We start from the raw sequence: 19,339 nt of genomic DNA, 5'->3' as shown, positions 1-19,339 counted from the left end.
CATTGTCTCGCAGTAAACCAACGACAAAAAGAACCCATTAAGAGGTGATTTTCTTGAGCGATTTCTTTGGGTGGTTTTCTTAATGAAACCCCGAGAAAGGCTAGTTATAGGAAGAAAAAAACAGGTAAATTACTACATTCTCCTTTCTCAAGACAAACTGTACGACAGAAATGTGTTAAATGTATGCCACTGACGCATTTCACGCTGCATCGAGGGGAGTTGCGACATGAGGGTCTCAATTGTTGCAACCAAAATGGTGGATTTATAGATCAGTGCACATGGACAATTAGCATGCAATAGCCGTATGGTGCTTTGCTACTACACAGCCATTTTGGTTTCAAGGTTTAAAAATGACGCGGAACTGTATTACATCAGTAATTATCATACGCCCATGAAGATAAGTTTCGTGTACCCCCTTTGTGGCTACGGAGATTAGACTGCAACATAATGTAGGGTTTGCATTGACTTTTCTTTGTTATCCACACGATGAGGAATGTGCAATCAAAGCGTTCCAGTATCTGCCCGCACCCCAGTGCTTCAGGGGCTTTGTTCTCCATGGGGCTGCTGACCAGTTCTGTGGGCCGCTTCCAGCAATAATCGATGGAGGAACACATTGTTTGTGCATACAGCAGACAGTCGGAGACTTCTTTTTCTCGCCCGCTTGGTAGGCAAAGGGGAAAGCATAAGTTATGCAAAGTGTCAACTGGAGTTTTGAGCTGAGAGAATACATGTTTCAATTTGGTTGTCGGTTCCAGGGTAGAAATTCTGGGTTCACAAACGGAGAGCGCACTTCCGCCCATCCATATACATGTAGATGATTAATCGTACGTCTGCGCACTGTTACGTTGTTTAAAGTCTAACTTTGGTAATATGGTTTGATCTTCGTGTCACTTATCCGTATGTCACCGGTGTATACCATGGGACAGTACAGAAAAACGCCTGAAGGGACAGCTTTATTGACAGACACAGTGGAAATTTCCGCAGCCTGATGAGGTCATAATCATTTCACGGAACTAATTTTCGTGACGAGAGCCGGTTCTTACGGTTACGAATCGATTGTGACTTGTTTGACTTCGCTACTTTAACAGCCGACTCAAGTCGCAATTAAGCCTGTTGTCAAAGCAAACATTTTGAGGCTGTGTGTGCCTAAACGGCAGCGACTGGAGAAGATTTGCTTAAGTACACTCACGTAAACACACAGCAGCTTCCAGACGGAGGCTTGGAGACTTGAAACAGACCGGCTCGCCCTCGACGTTAGAGAAAGCGCGTCTCCGCGTCAACACCAATGGGGATCAGAGTGAAACCCATCGAGGATGATATCAGCATCATCTCCTTCAACACCGATGAAGTTAAAATCGACAAACGAGAGAGGGACAAGGAGACCACAGGGGATAGTCTCAAGACGGGTCGCGCGGGGCCACAGAAGGGGTCAAAGTATCACAGCTCCCGCTGCACCAAGTTCCTGGCGACATGGTCATCGACTCTACCTGACGCCGTAGGAATCACGGGGATTCAGTACATAGTCAGCAACCAGGACCATATTCTTAGAAGGTGCGTTTACGGCGACGCCGGCAGTGTTAAGGCGACGCCGGCGGTGTTAAATTAATTTTGTCTTTGGACCAATACTGAGCCAGTCATAATGTTTGTTTGTCACATTACACACTCGCAAATTCTCCAACATCCCTTAATCTCTGTTCTTCATAACTTGTCCCTTCCGGTGAATCTCTAAGCAGCAAACACCGACTATAGATACCACACATTTTGTTTCATTCGACTCAATAGAAGGCTTATTTTGAACAACTGCTTAACGACGAGTCCTGGTCAGAGCTACGCATCGGTTCATCTTTTTGGTAATCAAGACAGAGCAAGCCCGTGTTTTTGACTGGATCATTTGCAGATTAATTAAAAGCCGAAAAAAAGGACAGTTCGGCTCGTAAAATACGGAAGTTTGACACCCTAAAGCATTTGATGTCGTTAGACTAGGCCATTCCTGGTAATGTTTCTGTCTCTTTTTCATTAATGATGTCAAGACTGTGAACTGTTCCAAAAATGTACACAATTGCGCAATAATGTGCAAGAATTTGAAAGTAAATCACAGTGAGCTTAAACACAGTCACAAACACTTGCTATTAGATTCACCTTATGCAGCCTTCGTTAAAAATGTAAAATTCAGAAAGCAAAAACCATGAAACTCAACATGCCCCAAAGAACTCGAAGTGGGGCTTTTGAGACGGACTTGAGGTTTTCGGTACTCTCCGCACAGGTTTGTTTGGCTGTTGGCGCTGTTCGGGGGATTTGCAGCTGCTTCCTACCAGACCATCGACAGAACAATTTACTTCCTCAGTAACCCCAAGAGCGTAGACTACGAGATCAAGTACATCAGCCCGCTGGAATTCCCCGCCGTCACCGTCTGCAACTACAACAGTTACAGGTGGGACTTTCGTGAAAAACTTGATCCGACCATGCCATTCATCATCTCTGGCACTGAGGTATTTGTCCGTTGTGCACCCAACGGTTCGTAAAATGGCGACACCGTGATACTCAGTCACAACCAACACTCACTGTTTTCAGCAACGGCGCCATCAACAAACAGCATTCTACGGCATAACTATCGCCCAAACAATCAAGAACATAATATTCAATAGAAACTCACTCTTGACTCTTTGTTGTCACTCATCCTTTCTCTTCCAGAAACGCTGCGTTATTTAGCAACGTTACCTACCATCCGTTTGCTTTTTTGCTGTCCGAGGTTTCAAACGCAATACACACGCAGCAACCAGTCAACTACTCCTATTACGAAACTTACCTTACTGACGTCAATACGACAGAAATGTATCTGCAACTTGCACACGAAATGGAATATTCTCAAATGTTAATCGTGTAAGTTCTATTTTATTTGAGAGAATTTCCTCCGGTGCATTTTCGTATTGTCCAAAACAATGCTTGTTTAACCCCTCGTCATGAAAAATGTTTTAATGATCATTAATGCTTCGTGGGTATCGTCTATGGCAGGGGACGTTTTCATTTTTTTTGTGTTCTAAGGAATATACAACTTGACAAATACTGAGGAATGTGCTGGGCTTCACAAAAAATTAAATAAAAAACTGGAATCCTGATATTAGAATATGTCCTAAGCTTTCACACTGTGCCCAATATAATAGGGGGTTTTCTAGACAACATTGAAGAAAACGGGTCCTAACGATAATTTCTGTATTCACTGTGACCTGCCATTTGGAAGAACTTCCAGTGGTGGACTTTGGTTGTTCATTTTAAACCCACCTCACACCATATCTTTCCCTTGTCCAGGGCTTACTGGGATGGATGGGGAAGTGTAACCTCTGCTAACTTCACCCGAGTCATCACGGATTTTGGTGTTTGCTACACGTTCAACGCAGGGCAGGCCGGACAAGAGCTCCTGAAGCAGAAAGTTGCAGGTATTTGGACGATACCCAACAACTCTCGCTGTTTTGGTTTCATTATGTTTTTATATCTTCCATAGTTTTCCTGAGCAAACGTAATACGTTAGTATGCATATCAATGGTATTGTGACCTAAACTGCCCCAAGTATATTATGGTGGCAGCAGAGGCGAATGCAGCGCAGACCAGTGAAGGTTTCCTTTCCTCTCGTGCAAACACGACCCTAAGTGCCAACACCTTCAAAAACGTCTAAGGCACGGGACACCATGACACCGTGACGCTTGCATTGGTCCTTGGGGCCTTACTCCTTTCCAACCAAGAGGTGCAAGTGCCATGGAAGCACCACCTTGGGCAAGAAATCTCGTCAAATTTGTATTCAAAAGGGTCAAATACAAAACAAGAATGATATTTGAAGATCTGGATCTGGACAGTTAGGACTGCACTTTCATTATTATAGATTGCGGTACCCGCTGCTACATCTGACTCGGACCGGCCAGCCGACCCCGGAAAACTTGCTTTTCGAGTGGTTAAGACATCTGCTGCACTATACCAGGAGGTCTAGGGTTTGAGTTCCGCCCGAGAAAGCCTGTGAATTTGTCATTTGTGAAGCTGTCGGACAAATACGGAGAATACAGTGCTTTATATTCAACAGTTGTTTTGGTCATACCTCTGTCTTAATTATGTTGAGACTGAGGAATTTATACAAAGAAACGAGCTCTGAATTTTAGAAGTTCAGAAGACGCTAGGCCTACTGTCAAACTGTATAACAGACGTAAACGATATCATATGCCAATGCAACTATTCCCTCACTTTTAAACTCACTTTTAGTGAGTACAATTTCACGTCATGTAGTCTGGTCAGCTGTTTCTGCATTACCTTATACGCTGTGGGAACAGGAACGAGTCTGTTTCACGAGCGCAACCATAGATCGAATTCGCAGATAACCTATGCACAAAACGTATCATTGTTACCACGCAAAACTGTCTCAATGAGCGACAATAGTCGCTCTTGATCTTCCTGAACCTCTCGATCTTCTGTCTCGTGCGCGTGCAAGTGCTATCGGCAGAATGAGATGTCTCGCGGTGAGTGTGATATGCGTATATATCGCCCGGTCATGTGATCGCTCTGGGCCAACGATCAGACAGTATCCAAAACCCGTTATTAAACATATTAAAGTACCCTCATTGGAAACAGGAAGGGTGACAGGTTTGATTCCTATGCGTGATGAACTAGGGCATGTCATGGCACCTAAGACTTGTGTATGGTTGGATTTTTAAGGACATTAATTTCCGGCCGTATGATCTCAAATAATTACATTTTACGTGGGCCTCATTTTGTGGGCTTGTGTTGCCGTTTGAACTAAGACCAAGACTAGACGCCGTGCAAATGAGTGTGACAATAGCACAGCAACAGTGGGGCAGGGGCGCTAAACGCCGAACTTTAATAGAGCAGTGTGTTGCGAATTCCATTTGGAACGACTATAGCGCAGCACACCCAGTCGAGCTAAAGGGATTTCCGTGCCGAATTTAATACCGCCGTTTCACAATAGTGCGCCAACAAGAATTGGCAACACGTTGGCCAATCACAATGCGCGAAATTAGTCGGCCCAATGCGCGTTTGGCCAACACATTAAAAACTCTTAGTGGCGCACTATTGTGAATCGCCCGTATTGCCGTGATTCACAGTAGCGCGCCTCCAAGAGTTTGCAACGCGTGGGCTGATCACAACGCGCGAAATCTTTCGACCCATTCCAAACGCGCCTTGGGTCGATAGATTTCGCGTAGTGTGATTGGCCAACGCGTTGCAAACTCTTGGAGGCGCACTATTGTGGATCGCCCGTATTACGCCGCATTATCATCTATAGTCTTTCTTTTTTTAATATATGTATTATCAGCTCATTCTTCCCCATGTTATTATGGAACTAATCATAATTATATTCTTTATAGGGAAGGGACATGGACTGAGTCTGATGTTGGATGCACAGCAGTACTTTTACTTCTATTCCTCCAAGGCACTTCAAGTTTCCGCAGGCTTTGTCGTTGCGATACACAACCAGAGTGAGGTGCCACAAGTGGATTCCCTTGGAGTGGGCGTGGCACCAGGCACTGAGGTCCGGATTGGCCTCAAAAGGAAAGAGGTATTTTGAAAGACTCTGTCTGGCCAATGGATGCACACATGGACACTCTGGCATGCATTCATAATAACCGCATTGGAGCCAGTTAAGGTTTAAGTTGTTACACAAGTGTAAACTGCATCCAACTCTGAGTTTGGTTTTTTAAAGAGGGGTTCTAAAAAAATCGGAAGTCGAATTGTGACAGTGAACTCCGCATAATAGTGCTTTACACAGGCCTTCGTTTTTTGAAACTTTCCAGTACATATATGATTCGCCATCTATATCCTTCATTATCTAACCCCACTTTAGAACTGTTTAGGCCCTTTTAAAACCAGTTTTGCACAGTGCGTGCGACTCCCAAAGAATTTGGAATATTTTGGTTCTCATACACAAAAACACCGAGTAGACATAGGCCAAGTAAAACTGGCTCAAAGAGGAAATTAATCAACGAAGCCTTTCCTGAAGCTTGCCCTTCTTCGGGCTGCCCATCTGAAGTCAGAGTAAGAAAGTTAATTTTAAAATCTGAAATCTTTCGGCTCTTTCACGAGGAGAAACGTTACGTACCATAGGCCTACATGCATAATTTATACTACGGGCCCTTCTTAACAAGTACTGTACCACTAAAAATTTTAAATATTTCTCTGCAAGTTCAAACAAAAGTACGGAATACAACCTCAACATGGACAATAATGTCTTTCTAATTTTTTTATGAGGCTATCAATCTTGAACCTCCGCACGGAGAATGTGGCTCCAAGGAACTGAAATATTTCAGTTCCTATTCAATAAACTCGTGTCGCCAGGAATGCCTGACGGATTTTGTTCTGGAGGGGTGCGGCTGTGTCGAGCCGTACATGGCAGGTAAGAATTGCAAACCTGTTCCAGAAAGATAACACAGTCCGCATCAGGCCGATGTGAAAACTGTAATCTGCTGTCATTTTGCTATGGACAAAAGGATGATAACGGGGAAATTGGACATACATGTACATAGGATTGAAATGTGAATGATTGTATGCCTTAGCTGCGTTTAAATGGCTATGCCCCCACAAGCGGCAGTTATGTTCAAAGACATGATGGGATATACTCTTCAAGTGCATTAACATTGGACTGAAGAACGTACAATCTAAAGTTGAAGTGAGTGCTAGATGTCGTGAGGTTATTAGGCAAACCTCTTTAGTTGCTCAAACAAACAGTCTCAAATCACTCTTCTTTTCTTTCCAGTGCCTAGTGATTTGCCAGTCTGCAATCCTGCCAAAGTATTTTCCTGTGTTTACACTGAAACAGGTAAATTGCCATCAGCATACACATTTCAAATAAATTAAAGGTGTCTTTGAGAAGTAGTCACTGATAGGGGCCCTGAAAGTGCCATCCGACTTGCTTAAATCCTGACACACCTCAGAATACAATATATTACAGGCTATATCACTATTCGGAGCTTTGTCACGGGATGAAAACATTCTGGGATGATAAAGCATAGGATGGCAACATCCTGTTAGTAGGAAGTCGACATCTTCAAGTAATATATCACAGGAAGAGGAGATCCTAATGGAATCCATCACGGGATAATGACAAAGTGCATTGGGATCTCGATATCCTAAGTTAATGTTTTTTGTTGGCGACATTCAAAATGGGTTTCGATATACATGTATCTTGTCGGCAAAAAGGTCTTCACCCTGAGATAAAATATGTCAGGATCTTCACAAATAGCATGTCACTTCCAGAGGACCATAAGACCACAAGGATGGAAATGAACAAGATCCGAAAAAGAAGATTGGAAAAAATTTTCTAATTGATGGAATACATTAACCAGAAAAAGTGATAAATAAACTGTGACTGGCTGGAAAGCATTGGCCAACGAGTACTTTCCTTGCCACACAGCCCACACGTAAATCGGACTGCTACTTAGGTATCCGTAGCTGACTTTTTTCATCCTTTTCCACATCAAGAGATTTCTTTGATACTTTTGAGCTGAATAAGCACGCAAACCTTTCAGAAATCGTTCTTTCCTCTCCAAAATCATGATTTTTACCTCTATATCTGTGCTCGTTTTGGTATTATGCAGAAAGGTTCAACAGCGAAGGAGTTTGTGAGTGTCCTATTCCATGCCAACAGACGACCTACACAACTAGTTTATCGTTCGCAACCTTCCCTTCTGATTTTTATATCCAGACGCTTGTAAACTTGTACAGCGACTTCAACGTTACACCGGAATACTTTTCGTAAGTTATAGTCAACATTTAGTTTGTTGAAATTCCTGACTGTCCAACTGTCAAAGACGGCAGCGCACCCAGAGCAGAAAGGAAAATTCGGACGCCTTCGAAAAGTTGGAAGATCGACAAAATTACCCTACGGATGTTCAACAAAATACAAGAAAACAACACTCTAAGATCACAAAAAAGTGTCTCTCTCCGAAATTTGGACGTTGGGAAAGTTTCGAACTATCTTTTTCGTAGCTCATTGAATTTCATCATTGAAAAAATTAAAGGCCCATGCGCTAACAAGCACTATGGCCATTGGTAGGCCTACCTACAGAACAGGCATGGAACACTTAATCCGGCCCGGAACTGGTGTAAGATTAGTCAATGGGTGGTCGGGGTTGCTGTCAGATATTCATTACAAAACATATTTTTCTGTGATACACTGCAAAATAAGGGCAATAAAGGGATGTACATTGTACTCTCGGCAGACTCTTGAAGACAACCAATGTGCCTTATCGTCCACGCTAAAACGAATCCAACATTTTACATATGCAAGGCCTCCAAAGGTCTCGAAAGCCTTTAGTGAGATCTGTATAGTGAGCTTTATTCAAAAGTACGTCCTTGATATTCCACCCTTTCAAAATATTGTGCTTTTACTCTGTAGTTCCAACACGCTGAAGATTGAAATTTACTACGAGGAGCTGAGTGTGGAGAGTATGGAGCAGCAAGAAGCATACACGTTCTTTGCATTGCTATGTAGGTATACTGCTCAAAAATGGCTGGTACATGACTTCTTACCTTAACACTTGGTAACGTGCTTTTCCTCTGCCGTCTTACGGTATCATTTTGTATAATTCGCAACATTCGTGCACACCTTTTCACAAAGAGTGACCTCAATGAAATCTGCCGCCCTTCAGGATCCCGCTCGCAAATTTTCAAGGCCGGGCAATTTTAGGTTTCCCATCGCCTACCCCCAGCCCCACTCGGCAGCACGGACACACGTCACTCGATGCCACTGACGAGGATTTGACTCATTGACAGAGATGGTTTTAGCAATGAAGGCTCAAAACATGGACCAAGAGAACCGATGGTGTCTGTTTTTGTTCCATTTTCACCTCAGGTGACCTTGGGGGCGCCCTAGGCCTGTGGCTGGGAGGTAGCATCCTTACCTTCGTAGAGATACTGGACCACTTTGGCCACACTGCGTTCCTTCGAGGTACAGCGTTCCAACATTCTTAAAGCATCTTGTATGTATATTTATGTGTTGCCCTAACCAACATTTGAGCCTAACTGGAAACGATGATACTCTGTAAATATTTATTTTACAAAAACAGTCAGGGATACACGATGATTTCGTTTTTGAAAACCTGCGTTTTTGCTTCATAGAATTGGCAACAGTAATATCGGCGTATCCCAACTGTGGTTTTTTTTGGAGTGCGGTTTTGCCACAAACATCATGAAATATGAACCTGTGTTTTGTAAATTTTTTGAACAGTGTTTATTAAATCTTTTGTAGTGAAAATAAACAGAAAAAGTAATATAGTTTTGGTGTTAATAAAGCAAGAATTATATGATTGCTTCAAGAGAATTTCATGAAGTAATAAATCCCTTCTTTTGCTGTTTTGTCCTGCATTCATACTTTAAAGTGGCACCTGCAATATAACCAGGCACTTACCGTAGTAAAGCCCCTTAGATTGTTCAATGCATTATTCACACTGAAGTATCACTTTTGCCAATTCTCACGTTGCAAGTTGAAAACTCGTGTTTGATTCCACTCATGCAGGATGACATGTTACATGTATTTTCGGTCCGTACTTGATGGTGAATATTCCAGTGATATCTGTCTGGACATTGATTTTCAATCCATTTTGGCTGTTCAGAAGTTGGAAAAATACCGTTAAATTCCAGCCTTTTTTACTCGCCGCGAAAGTGCGTGTCGGGTGGGGATGGTTCAATTTCCCACCCCCTTGTTCTGGGGCTGATACTCCCTTAAGACTTATGTCATCTACCTGAATGCTATACTGGGAGTATAATGGTTACATCGTACATAATACAACCACACAGCAGAGCATAGCTTAATATGTGTATATCACAGTCTCTACAACGGGGAGGGTCACATAATGAGCTTATTGCTTCTCATATCGGTTTACGCGCAGTGCAAGGCCACTATTAGTACAGTAAGGTACTAAAATTCTAATGTGATTAGCGACGAAGGCCTTTATTAATAATTGGAAGATAATAGCACGCCGTATTTCGATGGACCGCTTGTGCTTAAGTCTACATTTTTAAAGGGTCAAATATTTTTTTGTTTTAAGGTCTGTTTTTAAGATATAAATTTTGTCCAACTGTATTTTTACGATAAATATTTGTCACATTTGTATAGGTTTCTCTTTACGAGAGTTATTTTCAGAGACATTGTTTCTGTTTGGGGAGAACATTGTTTCCATTAGGTACATTTTACCAAGTCTGCTTTTCGAAATTATAATAGTTTGTTTTCATGAGATCTATTCTTAGAAACATAGGTTTTAATTTGTCTTTACACAAAAATATGCTACAAAAATATTTTTATATAAAGCGAGATAGTTTATACAGTCGCTGCAGCTTGAAATTCTGAAAAAGGCTTGAGAGAGGCAGAGAGGGCAATTTCTGAAAAATCAATTCCCAGACAGACATCCTTGTAACAATGTTCTTTGCTGGCAAAATACACCATTAAATGTGGAATGAAACGCACTTTGCATATTATCCTCGGTGGAAACTGAATCGAGTTGTCGACTTGCAAAGTGAGCACACAAAGTGTCCCTCCAAACAAAATGGGTATGAGTAAACAATGTCCATTTTAGACAAAATGTAAATTGAGAGTATTTATAATATACAGGATGTCCCAGAAAAAACAGACCATGAGGAAAGGGGTTAATATGCCCAAACCATGAGATATGATTATAATGTATAAGGATCTTCGAAAAGTAGAAGCAGTATTCTTTCTAATGATACCTTGATGGTATCCCTCCTGTCATGCATGACTAAACATTATTGTCTTAAAAATGGGGCATCCGAACTCAGTTGTAACACTTTGGATAAACCAGTGAATGAGGTTGTCCTCGTATTTGGGCATATTAACCCCTTTCCTCAGGGTTTTTTTTCTGGAACACCCATTATATATATCTTGAAACAGGATACTTAGCATTACTATACTTACGGTGTTATCTTGTTTGCCTAAAGCTATATATACCCCGGTCATTAGCAGTCAAAAGGGCATACAGATTTGTTCACATCTTCATGTGATCACTTAGATTATTTTGTGGCTTATCAAAGAACACAGCAACAACAATATTTACAAAATAGTGAGGGAGCAGAGAAACGTGAAACAATCAAATTCCCGGTTCCTCACAGTTGGAAAAAGAAAAGATTGACAGTTTTCACGAGCGACATTTCTTCCGTAATATGCCACTCAGAAATATCACTTAGCAGATGTATCCTTCATACCCAGGATGCTTCAAACGGACTGCATTTAAAGTGCCGATCTCATGTAAACACTAAATAACAATAGACAAGGCGTGCTTCGGGTCTTGTCTACAAGCCTTCTGGTGACCAAATGGGGTTTCAATCAGGTTCCTACTCGGTCTTCCTTACAGCCTGCAGCACACGTTTTGCATTAACGATAAAAAAACAATTTAAATGTCCTCTTGGGCTAATGACACGTCGCATATGACAGTCGAGCAATGAATTTGTCGGCAGCTAAAAACATCGTCTCGTGGCTCTTCGCTCAGCCAATACGTTCTCATGGCTCCCTTCCCCTGAAAGACGAGCAAACCCATCGTTTTTCAAAGTGGCTTCTTGAGCCTTCCAATAATTGCAAAATTGCTTGAACAACTGAGACAGAAACAATTCAATCTGAAAAGAGCTGGTATACGGGGATAGGTCTCTAAGTTGGGATCAGTTAGCTAGCCCCTGACAGATGATGTTCAGTACTGTGGTTCCAAAACATTTCGGCGTGACAGGCTTTTGACGGGTGCGCTTTTACACGCTGACAGCCTGGCTATATGCCATGTTTAGAAGAGAAACTAGCACCAAAATGAGAAATCATTCTTCCCCTAATTACAGTGGGTGATGTTGTAAATATACAGTCTGCCTTTTCCACCATAGTTTTCTTTTTAAAGTTAACAGTTAATCAGTGTAACGATTTTTATCATCGGGAGGGGTATCAGGTGGGCTGAGGAAATAAAGACAAGGCTTGCCCAGAAATAATGTCTCGCTCACAAGCACTTCCCTTAGATTCTGAACCACTTACTTTGACAGCTGTCGATCCGCGGGGGACAATCACGAACTTCCTCCTTGGTGGATTTGTCCTGTTGAGAAGCTGTTCCCTTGTGCTGGCGCTTATTTGGATTCTCTGAGCTAGCAGAATATAGACAACCACAAACCGTTGCAGTGATTCATGATAATTCGCAATGCAAACCTGCACCTTTGGAAGGCCAGAATGTTTATTGAACGACAGTGAATATTATCCTTCTCCCTTGACTTCTCATTGTGCCTACTGGGTTCAATTTAGGATCCATTCATACCTACAGATCCTGTTTGTCAGCAGATACCACACTGAATGCATTTTAATAACTCCTGCTTATTTCACTGTTGCGTACCCTTGTTTCTCTGAATAGATGAACGTCATTCGGATTGCACTCTTGAACTAGCTGGTTTCACAAGAATTTGAACACAATTTGTTTCCAGCCCGAAGAATGTAGAAAGAGTTGAAAGAGGTTACGCTATCAAAGCGTGGTTCGACTTTGTATGCTAGTGAGAAATGAATCGTCATCGATGTATTTTGTGACAAACTAATATCAGTTGTTTTTAGCTAGGTCCTTCAATGTTACCTTAAATCTTTTTCAAACAGTGAGTGAGATATCTCAAACCCTTAAGGCATATCTTGTCGTTGTAGTGGGTCATTTCAAGGTAGATTATGAAAGCTTTCAAATTAATTGTAAGGCAATGGACAATCAGGACATGGGAAAGAGAGAGTGCTGTTTACTCGGCAACCATTGCTCTAACGATTTCTGTAATCGGTCCAAGGTCCTAGTTCAGATGTCAAGTAGTATAAAATTACACTAAACACCTCCAGCCCTTCGCAGCTAATAAAACATTCATAATACCGGTTTATATCCCCATGGCAACACTACAACAATTATGAATTGCAGTGACACTCGGGGCAGTGGGCTTAATTGCAATAAACAGGAAGGAAAGAATGCCGTTATGTCAAACACCTCTGTTGTGCACTTCGGATGCGAAGGGAGAAACAGTTCAGCCCAATTAGAGAGCTGCGCCGTTCATGTAATAGCGAGGTAAGGAATAGCAATGAGGTACCTCTGCTAGTAGACTCCATTCGTGAGGCGGTGTTTACGGTGTCCCCGAAGAGACAATACCTAGGCATCTTGATGCCAACAACTCCTGCGACACATGAACCTAGGTGGTACGAAAGACATGAATTATAGTATTAAAAAAGCTACAATAAAGACTGATTACTATCATAAAGGCCATTATTCCTGTAGCCAAACCTCAGTTGGAGAAATGAGTCGGAATCTGAATCAGAATGGACCAAGCGCTGTTAATGTCCTGTCACTGAAACATCCCGAAACCAATTTTCGAAGTATTGTTCCTCTTGGATCGAAATACCTAAGGGATCAAACCTTAACCAGCAGCAACATAGCGCGTGTATACTTAGATTGTCACTAAAGGCAGTTTATAAAAATGAAATACAAACTAAATTACATGTAAATTCATGACTGAGTAGATAGAGCAGTTTTTTATATCAAGGAAATTTGAGCACCGAGCTTTCCATTTTTATCCATTACTAGTAACAATGAGCTTTGTCTTGATCATTATCTTTGGTTTGAAGAGGGCAGGGGCGAATCCAGGATGTTCCCAAAGGGGGAGTGAATCCGGATTTCCAAAAAAAGGGAGGGTGGGGCGTGAACGAATGTAGCAATGGTAAAATGCCCCCGAGCGCGTTACGCGAAGCCCTTACGGCGTACGGTCCGGGACATTCTTGGATTTTAGGCGCTCAGTGACGCAATTTCAGGCAGTATGACCCCTCTTTTTTCTTCTCCCTCACTCTTTTTCTTCTTTCTTTCTTTCTTTATTTATTGTTTTGGTGAAAAGGGTGCATGCGCTCCCCCACCCCCCGGATCTGCCCCTGGAGGGTATGTCCGCTGACTCGAACATCAGAGATCAAGTACGTGTATTAGTTCGAGTGAGGCTTGAATCACCTGAATGCAAGCCGACTCTCAGACCAAGGTTTTCCCCAGGCAGGTGTGGGATCCGGAACAACTGGACCTCCCTTAGCAGGTCCAGCGCCATACAGGCGATCTCACAGGCGTGGTGTTCAGTAGGTTCGGGCAGGCCCGAGGCCACCATGTAGGCGTCGCCTATCGTCTCCACCTTGTACACGTCGTACATGTCGATGTAATTGTCGAAGGTGCTGAAAATAATTAGAATAACCTTTACGGTAGAACTGCTTTGCTGACAAACTTTCACCGGTTGAGAATAAAACGGTTATTAGTCTATACAATTTATAATATGCATACAATTGAAACATGTATACATTTTTGCCGAGCAACTTAGACTTTTTGAATCAACAAAAAATCTCAAGTCTATATTTCGACATCCTCCATTAAAGAGACTACAATCCTTCATTTACTTGGGCATCTACTTAATGAGAGCCACTGGGAACTAGCAGTAATTAGGTTTGGTGACACTAGCAAACACGAAAATTATTCCGCTGCGATTTCACCTCGTTAATACCCATTAAATTGGTCCCTAGGTAGCTTTGGGCACGTCAAACAGTTTAAAAACAATAACCAAATAACGCCTTGATGCTTTTAAGTCAAAATTCGATTTCATAACGTCTCAAAAAAAATGTCGGAACGCTCCTCAGCAGTTCCTCAATCGTTAATTTGTCCCAAGTGTTAGCAGGTATAAGCTTCCGTTCTGAAATGCGTTTTTAACAATGGGTAAGATGAACAGGAATACGTTAGTGTTATAGAGGGATCCCAACACGACGCTTTTAACGTCGATCTGCGCACTTCCGCGCTTGAAAACGAGGCTGTATGTGTCAGTTTCAATTCTTACTGCGATCAGAAGATTGAAAGTAATGAGTCAAGACAGATATACGTAAAAATATTTTAATTGTCAAGAAAGTACTCGCTTCCCTGAAAACCTCGTTTTGGTGTGTACAATACCGGTACATATCTTGCGCCGCAGTTCTTTCACACACTTCCCCTGCATAATGCGGTGCAAGTTAAATTCCATCTGTGGCCATACAACAATAATTATCACTCCCATGTTGTGCTGCGCATCCTTGCTGTCAATAAAGATAAATCGATGCACTTTTTAACGTGTTGATTACAAAACCAGTGAAAATGTTGACTTGTTTGTTTTTAATTATAACAGGCACCAAAACAGCTAGTTTGCCTCTCCACTTTGAGCCTCGAGGGAACAAGTTCTCTGCGAGTGGGCAACAGTATAGTTTCCTTATACCGAGACAGATTCCCCCTTAAAAACAAAGTGATTTTGAGGGAAAGGTCACTCAGATGATATATGATTGTACGTGAAACTGCATAGGGTTCACTTAATCACGTGTACTCTTTGAAAGGGCTAGGTTTTCCACTGATGGATTTGCGCCTGAAGATGTTGAGCAAGTTTGGATTTTTGCCTTGCCTGGTGTGTATTATAACACTGTATTTTCAGTGTTTGCCCCAGAAGGCTTGTGAAAAAAAATAAGCATACTCGGGTGGGACTCGAGTTCGAGTTCAAGTCACCCATCTTTCAAATTGATGAAAAAACCTCAATTATCTGCTAAACCTAGCTGGTAAAATGGCTGCAGAAGTTGTTTCATTACTGTGGCTCCCAAACCTGGATGCACTTTAATCAGCATCGCTATCCACTGGGAAACAGCACGACTTTCACCTCGCCATTCATAAAAAATCCTCCCCTATCGAGTGAGCTGTGCATGTCGTTATTGCCTCTTCACTCTTGTTAAAACCTCCCTCCGCTTATAGAAGCTCGAGCTTATACTTAGGAAATTCACTGGATTGCTGCTTTTAGTTGCAAAAGAGTCCTGTCTCTCTCCGTTGATTCTGTCTGTTGCAGGCAGACCAAATGAGTGCAGTGAGGCAGGACCTCATGAATGTTTCCAACGCTATAATATAAACGCGTAAATACTACTGTATCAAGTGCACAAAACATTATCGCGAGGAGGAGTTCTAGTGAAAGGGTCTTTGCTGCTGATATTCATTCTGTAGTTGAGGCTTCATTTTTCGGTTCATTTTAGAGGAGCCCTCTACCGTATAATGGCTATCTAATGTTATTAACAGTGGGTGGGTTCGAATAGCTTCATCGGGTTTACACAGTCGTGCTTGTTTCATACACATCACAAACTACCGTTGGAGCTCAGGCTTGCCCTCCTTGGAAGCTACTCAAATGCGCCCGATGCTGTGAGCAGAAACAAATATGCCAGAAGAATAACCATGACACTCCTTGCTGTGATGTTTCGCTTCAACTATTTAATAGCTTACGAAAGATTTCAAGTCAGTGTGCGCTGTCATAATTTTTCGGAATAATAAATTTGAAACAATCGGAAATCTCCTTCTCAGAAAGAGAAAGCAAAACTAGTCACATACCTGTAGAGGTCATTTAGAAACTCTACAATCTGCATTGGGGTACTTCTTGCGGCCAAGTTGGTGAATTCGACGATGTCGCTGAAGTAGATGGTGACGTTATCAAACTCTTCAGCGACCATTTGTCGCTTCTGTCGCAGTTTATCGGCCACGCCGCGAGGCATCATCTGATACAGCAGCTTCTCGGTGGTTCGTTTCTCCTTGGTGAGTTCTTTCGTTTTCTCGCTGAGATTTCGGGCATAGTGGCCGATCTTTCGAAGCAGTTGCTTCGCCTGAACCAGCTGAAAAATGGCTAGTGACAATGATACCACGATAGTCAGTACCAGCACGGCAACGTTCCCCACCACAGCCTGCAAGGCACTAGCTATGATCTCGTCTACCTTCAGTCCGATGAAATCTGATTCCTCTTGGATTACCGCCGCCAGAATCTCAATGAAGATTGTCATGTTTTCGAACCAGTACTCAGACCGTCGTGAGGCCTCGATTTCGCCGTAGTCGGTACATGGATTCCCTCCCCTCAGGATTTCGTTTCGCATCGTGAGAATGTTGGGCCCGTTTGGTTCCTTCAAGCGCACAAGTTCCCGGAATGTGACGGCTGCCGTTGCCGAGTACAAGAATACCGTCTGGATCTGGCTTTCGCTGCTAAAGTAAAGGTTTCGGAACCAGTCAAGGTCTGCCGGCCGGAGGGAACAACCGGCGTAGAAGCTGCTTCCGAGAGCCCTCTGTATGCCGTAGAGATCAGATAGGAGGAGGAGATTGTCTTTGCAGACGATGCGAGGCCAAAGTGTTCCCTCCATGAGGTTTGTACTTTGTCTGAAGGATTCAGTCAACAGCTGTTGAACGATATCTGTGTAGAATTTTATAGGATGTGTGATTGCTAACTCACTGCCCTTTGAATCTACGTGCAGCCTGTAATCATTAATGTCATTCGTCAGTCTCTCCTTTGTTGTGTATACTTTACCGGAAACATTCAATGCAGAGAACACCTTGATGTTTTCAATTGCCTGATTTGTTACGGATCGCTTTTGCCTAAGTGTTTCTTTCACTCCCTCTTCTGTTCGATTCCCGCTGACGTAAGTTGCAGTGAGGCCTCGCTCGACCTGAAGAGCGAGGATCACTGCCGTGATCCGCTCACCACTATCGATGGCCGCTAGAGCAGCTTGGGAGTCCTGCAGCTGAGATACGGTCGATGACAAGGAAAGGGCAGACATGACGGTCAGGGCCACCAGAGGGATGAGAACTACTACCAGCATCTTTACCATGCTCTGAATGTTGCTCTGTCCGTCTGTTGCCTTCTCCAGCACGAGCTTCATCTGCTGTTTTTCTCCAGTCAGCGTGCTAGTTGAGCCCCGACTCGTGCAGCCGTCGCCGGCCACGTCGAGCCGGTGCACCAACTCACGAGAGTTTCCGATTACTAAACTCAACGTCGGCGACACGCGCGATCGTCCTTTCCAAGCAGTAAACATTTTGCAAGAAAAATGAACCAAGATCAACGAGAAGCTGCTTGAGAATGGAGTGAAATAAGAATGACACTACCTCTCAGCGATCAGAGTTACCAAATGATACTGTGTGCCTGACCTTACCATAGCAACGCTGGCACTCTTCTCCGAGAGTCGCGATCGAGCACATCTGTCCTGCGGTTGATGAGTAACGTCATAAGCAGATCTTGGTGTCGTCGTTGGCTTTTAATTTGTTTTACATACAGCGAAGGTACAAGCCTCAGGCGATTAAAAAGCTTAATCAGATGTTGAACTCTTCATATGAATTCACACTTATATGTATGTATTGACTTTCCGGACAAAAACTCAATAAGTGATACACGTTGAGGCCGAGGGATCGCCGGTTGTCATTTATTCGTATAGGGATTCGTTTGTTTTTTCTTGAACAAATTTTGAGCTCTTTCATAAAGAGCTTTTACAGTCACTCATACTTTAATTAAATAAACATTCACTTGCAAAGAACCATGGAAAGACCCTGTCACGTCAATGGCAGGTGGAGATGTGACGAATTCGGTTTTTAATGGTAGTTTTGCAACCGCGCCATCCACTGACAACAAATGTCCTTTTTCCTCTTGGAGTACATTAAAATAATAGAGGGGTACGTGTTGAAATGACTGTCTACTTTAAGATGCTTAAAAATGACATGATTGGCATGGTAACCACTTCCTGTCGGCAGCGTTTATCTATTTAATTTAGATTGTTTTTATGAGCTGTTTTTGGAAGGAAATGTTAAAGATAAAAAGGTTGATGGATAACACAAACTTAGAGTGGCTGGCTATGGACTTCCTTCGAAAAACCAATATTTTGGAGTTTGTCTCTGTTACCAAAATATCTTCCGGACATAAAGAATGCATCAGAAATAATGATGAAGCAGACCTAAGGCTGTCTGTGTAAATTCGATCAGGTTTCCAAAAAGGACTCAGTGTCAAACTGTTGTCATTTATGAAACCGCTGATTCAACGAGAATTTGACATTGTCATCATCTGACTGTGCTTGGCCGATGATTGCCTTTATTGTTTGAAGGTTTCTTCTGTTACCTTCCAATTATGTTCGTTCCCAACGCCCCTATTGGGATTTACTGATACCCTTCGCCTTTTAAGGACTTTACGAAGGAGATCCCGGTCTGGTCCCAAGACGTAAAGATACCGATTTTTTTAGACGTCTAGGTCGGGTAGCCACTACTGGTCGCGCAACTGAAGCGGGATAAACTCCGAAAATGTTGGAAGCTGTCCGAATTTTTCCAAACCCATTTTGTTGTCTTCGAATCGCCTCTCTTCGCGCATGGCCCAACATACATCACAAATCGAAAAATAGTTCCTCAATTTCTCCTGACTTTTTTGCATACTATTCTCTAGTTTCGAGTAACTAGGATAAGCTGACTGCTATAAAAAGTAACTCACGTGTGCGGGCTACATCTAACAATACAGGGGAGCGTTTTATGTTGTGTTC

At 42.6% G+C, this 19,339-nt stretch overlaps 2 protein-coding genes across 2 annotated transcripts; one reads left to right on the top strand and one right to left on the bottom strand.

Annotated features, from left to right (window-relative positions):
• The first annotated feature begins 377 nt into the window (after positions 1–377).
• On the top strand, positions 378–9,414 carry LOC110987842 (acid-sensing ion channel 1C-like). Its single transcript, XM_022250953.2, has 10 exons — positions 378–1,551; positions 2,264–2,431; positions 2,692–2,880; positions 3,307–3,434; positions 5,364–5,554; positions 6,244–6,388; positions 6,749–6,811; positions 7,590–7,746; positions 8,390–8,481; positions 8,846–9,414. The coding sequence occupies exons 1-10, from the start codon at positions 1,286–1,288 to the stop codon at positions 8,962–8,964; spliced, it is 1,518 nt and encodes a 505-aa protein (XP_022106645.2). The 5' UTR covers positions 378–1,285; the 3' UTR covers positions 8,965–9,414.
• Positions 9,415–9,434: 20 nt separating this feature from the next.
• On the bottom strand, positions 9,435–18,589 carry LOC110987832 (uncharacterized). The gene is made up of 5 exons (XM_022250940.2): positions 16,395–18,589; positions 13,983–14,194; positions 13,081–13,179; positions 12,014–12,120; positions 9,435–11,519 (listed from the first exon to the last, which is right to left on the bottom strand). The coding sequence occupies exons 1-5, from the start codon at positions 17,855–17,857 to the stop codon at positions 11,397–11,399; spliced, it is 2,004 nt and encodes a 667-aa protein (XP_022106632.2). The 5' UTR covers positions 17,858–18,589; the 3' UTR covers positions 9,435–11,396.
• Between the last annotated feature and the right edge of the window lie 750 nt (positions 18,590–19,339).

Source organism: Acanthaster planci, linkage group LG06 (genome assembly GCF_054643075.1).
Source record: "Acanthaster planci isolate LZ-2023a linkage group LG06, COTS_SCS, whole genome shotgun sequence".
Taxonomy (NCBI): Eukaryota; Metazoa; Echinodermata; class Asteroidea; order Valvatida; family Acanthasteridae; genus Acanthaster; species Acanthaster planci.
This window is presented reverse-complemented; position numbering and strand designations above follow the sequence as displayed.

Coding starts and splice junctions, on each gene's coding strand:
- LOC110987842 (XM_022250953.2), top strand. CDS start 1,286: ATGGGGATCAGAGTGAAACCCATCGAGGATGATATCAGCATCATCTCC. Junction 2,432..2,691: donor TGCAACTACAACAGTTACAG/GTGGGACTTTCG, acceptor TTTCTCTTCCAG/AAACGCTGCGTTATTTAGCA. Junction 6,812..7,589: donor CTGTGTTTACACTGAAACAG/GTAAATTGCCAT, acceptor GGTATTATGCAG/AAAGGTTCAACAGCGAAGGA.
- LOC110987832 (XM_022250940.2), bottom strand. CDS start 17,857: ATGTTTACTGCTTGGAAAGGACGATCGCGCGTGTCGCCGACGTTGAGT. Junction 14,195..16,394: donor TTTCTAAATGACCTCTACAG/GTATGTGACTAG, acceptor AATTATTTTCAG/CACCTTCGACAATTACATCG. Junction 13,180..13,982: donor GAGAGTCGGCTTGCATTCAG/GTGATTCAAGCC, acceptor CGTACCACCTAG/GTTCATGTGTCGCAGGAGTT.